The sequence below is a fragment of the Antrostomus carolinensis genome, unplaced genomic scaffold (assembly GCF_000700745.2).
Source record: "Antrostomus carolinensis isolate BGI_N321 unplaced genomic scaffold, ASM70074v2 scaffold48637, whole genome shotgun sequence".
NCBI classification, from domain to species: Eukaryota; Metazoa; Chordata; class Aves; order Caprimulgiformes; family Caprimulgidae; genus Antrostomus; species Antrostomus carolinensis.
In genome coordinates, this window is record NW_010327796.1 from 11,793 (window position 1) to 15,511 (window position 3,719).

The 3,719-nt window shown below is 40.5% G+C and overlaps 1 protein-coding gene across 1 annotated transcript in view; it reads right to left on the bottom strand.

Moving 5' to 3' along the window:
* The window catches only part of KDM5B (lysine demethylase 5B), a gene marked incomplete at its 5' end in the record, with an annotated part of 29,178 nt that overhangs the window by 9,467 nt on the left and 15,992 nt on the right, over nt 1–3,719 (bottom strand). Inside the window, 3 exon segments of the mRNA XM_029085952.1 lie at nt 1; nt 3–82; nt 2,740–2,878. The exon segment at nt 1 is cut by the window's left edge and continues 90 nt beyond it. Of these exon segments, the coding sequence (XP_028941785.1) occupies nt 1; nt 3–82; nt 2,740–2,878 (220 nt within the window).

A 3,719-nucleotide genomic window follows, 5' to 3' on the forward strand; every position in this document is an offset into this window, starting at 1 on the left:
GGTAGTCCAGATGCACCGGAATAGATCGACCTCTTGTGACAAGTTCCACTAGTGTGTCCAGTACAGGCACACGTCCTCCAACCTGTCAGATTATAAATTAGGAGATGCTTGATGTATACAAGACATACCACTCCCATGAATCACAGAAAGTCACTTACAGAAGGTAGAGTTTGTAAAAAAGAATTTACTGCTTAGACATTTCAGTCACTTCCATAGCTGTTATTTCAACAGTTGTGCTTCTCATGCTCTAGTCATTAAGAACACAGACAAAACTAATAAAAAAAACTAATTAAAAACCAAATGCTTACCAAAGCACAGTTTAAAAAAAAAAAAAGACTACCAACCCCCAATCTAACAATCTGCACTCGTAGCAGAAAACCAAAATAATTTTGAAATAGACCCAGAAGACAAGTCTAACCCAGTCCCCAGCATGTCAAGAGCAAGGAGCCATCTCGAGTATCCAACGTGCCACTCGAAAGCCAGCTCTGTTTGTTCACTCAGCAGCGTACGCCTGAGCAACCCAGTTCTAAGTGGCCCAGCAGTAAAGCAGCACTGAGAGGTAATTTCTAAAATAGGCAATGATGTGGGACTCGAGAACTAGTCATCCAGAACGACCCCAACATCTCTAGCAGCAAACCTCAGAGTACTGGTACCAAGAACTTTCTGCAAGTCACGATGACTGCAGGCATCTACTGAAATCATTGCAGAACTGAAGCAAAAATTCTTGGCACATACAGCCACATTTTTCCATATTCAGTAGCCAGAATTTCAGAATCCAAACCAAGAAATTAGCAAATGCCAAGAACAATTCACTTAAATCCTCTCAAGACAGCCCTCAAACAAAAGGTAGAATTACATGAACTTTGTTCCTTCAAAATTTTTAATCCCAAGACAACTCATTTTTTAAATACAAAGTCTCTTGACTCAAAAGGAACTTTTATTTTAAAACCCCAATTTAGTTCAGATAGCCTTGAAAATACTAGTGAGTCAGATGAGAGTTCACTTTATGGAAAAAACATAAGGACAAATGAAAATTGAAGAAAATATTTGGCAACTTCTATCAAAATGTGAAATTAGGGCTACCCCAGTCCCACCCTGCCCTGATCGGTGCAGTCCCACTGACCCTGGCTGTGAGGCAGAGCCACAAACCCCTTCAAAGAGTCGGTCCAGCCTATGATCACCCACTTGGGCTTGAACTAACAGAGTGTCCAGCTGCATGAGCAACCACACTAACAGGAGAGAAGAAGTGGGAAGGGAGAGAGGGGAGAATTTAAGCTGCCATTGAACTGTAAAAGAAGCAAAAAACACAGGAAAGGAAACTGAGTCTATAAAGAAAACTGTCTGAAAGGTTAAAAAAAACCCCATCAAAGTGGGAAGTGTCAGAAGCCAAGGTGGAAACCTATATAGGTCGTTTTGTTTAGAAGATTCTAATTTTCTCTCTCTGCCATTTTTTTGCTCAGTTATCTCAGAGACTTATTTCAGAGTGAGAACATGGAAATGGAAATCACACAAAGCCAAGGAGCCTCAAAAAACGGAAGAGGATGAAGAGAAGAAGGAAAGAAGAAAAGGAAACAAAGTAACTTCCATCTCAAAATTCCAACAGAACTACTGCAAAATAACAAGTATTTTAATCTACAAAATCAAAGGCTGACCATACAGGAACAGAACAAGAAACACCCTTGAGATTGGCCATGCTTTGTGTTAACAAATGAGGGAACACCCCTCAATCACAGGATGGCTGAAATATCACTAACAATACAGCTGTGGAAACAGCAAATTAATTCCATGGGGCCTCAGAAGAGGTGACTCCATGACCAGTAAGTGTTAATATCCTTGTATCATCAGGTCCTGGTGAGATGTTACCTGCAGGACAGTACACGGGGAATGCTCCAGAAAGGTGTATTCAAAACTGGAGAATATATAGACAGGACACTTGCCTGATCAGGAATATTCCTGCATCAGGAAATCTTGGGTGGTTTTTTGATGCTAGAGGAAAATTATTTGTTTAGCCAAGCAAATGAAGATACTGTTGGTGACTTAAATACTTCAGGGAACTTGTTTATTCAAGAGTAAGCAAGCAGAACTTCGACTGCGTCACCTGCTCCATACTTTGTGTTACAGGAGTGCAGTGAGGTGATGATCATCTTTTACAGTACAGATGTTCTTTACCTTGCTGATGTTATGAAAGCACTTTCTGAAAATGACACATTCCTTTAAGTTAGGGCAGTGGTTGGGGTGTATCAGCAAAATTATTTTCACTAGCATGCGAAATGTTTAACCTTATTTATCAAGAAAGTGATCTTCATAAGAACACTTACAAGAACACAAAGACTATTTTTCTTTCATCGGCAGAATGGTCCACCAGAACACGACTACCAGGTAACATGATCATTGTTATCAGTGACTGAGCAAAATTTACCTCAAGGTAAAGCTCCATAGCATAGTATCTTTTTAACCTTCTAGATTTTTATTAGTAGCTCCTTTACAGATTTTATCACAGTCAGTTAACTGCAGAGGTAAAGGAATACACATCAGGTCCAGAAAAAGCGTTAAAAACACTAGCACTCATCAGACCATAACCGCACCACGCCTACGGCAAGAGATGTTCCAGATTAAGGATTCCTAACTCAGTGGGATGCTGAAGCAGCAAGTGCACAGACCAGAGTGCAGAGCCTGGTTCTGTTAACTGGACAGGGGTTACCACCACTCACCAAGAAGCCAAGAGGGCAGTTCACATACCTGCAGAGCTTCCACTTCCTGCAGCCAGTCTTTGGCCTTCTGCACCGCATCTTTCAGCGCGACGCCGTTTGGGAGATAGGCTGGGATCTCCTCTATTTCTTTCACTGCTGCTACAAGACTGCTCAGGGACTGCCGTGGTCTATGGAAACAAAACATCTCATAATGTAAAACACCGCAATACAACTGAGGTTCTTCTCATCTGCCTTACGAAAACCAAAGGGTAACACCAAATAATGACATTATGTCCAGTACTAGAGGTGAGTACTGTACAAACAGTAATGCAGGTATGCTTTTAGAAATTTGCTTCCTATAGACTCTACTAGAAATGCTAAAAACATTAAGGAATCTCTTGTCTATTTTTTCAATATTTTTCACCTTTGGGCTTAAGGGATGTTTAACATTTATTAATTTTTGAATCATAGACCTTCGGATCCTCCTTGAACCTCCAAACAGTACCAACTAGATGGTTAAAAAAGTGGAGATGGCTTTTCTGTATTTCACAATTTGAGTCTGATGTTTTAGCAAGGTACAAACCCAACCACATCTCCATTTTGGAGGTTAAACTCAAGGATATTCCATTTCTAAGCTCCATGAAGTTATCATTTTAAAATATTATGGTTACTAATGAGAAAGACATGCTCAAATGCTTCCATAATTATGAGGCTGGGCTGGAGGGAGCTGGAAATCAGGAATCCTGAGGGAAGAAGCCTTGCATACAAGTTTGTGCCACCTTTCTAACCTTTAAGTAGATTGTGCTCTCCCCCATTTTACTTCATAAATCATAAGGTCAAAGCAATGAGCAAGAAAATTTTTCTCAGTAAGGATGTATTTGGCTCATTTCCTTCTCCCCTGCACCAACCAATCTGGAAAAATCTCCCAGTGTTAGAAACAGTCCATGTAATAAAATTTTACCTCTTGGTGGTATATATCTAAGCTCCATCTGGACATGCATCCTCCAGCCTGACACTGAGGGAGGGAAA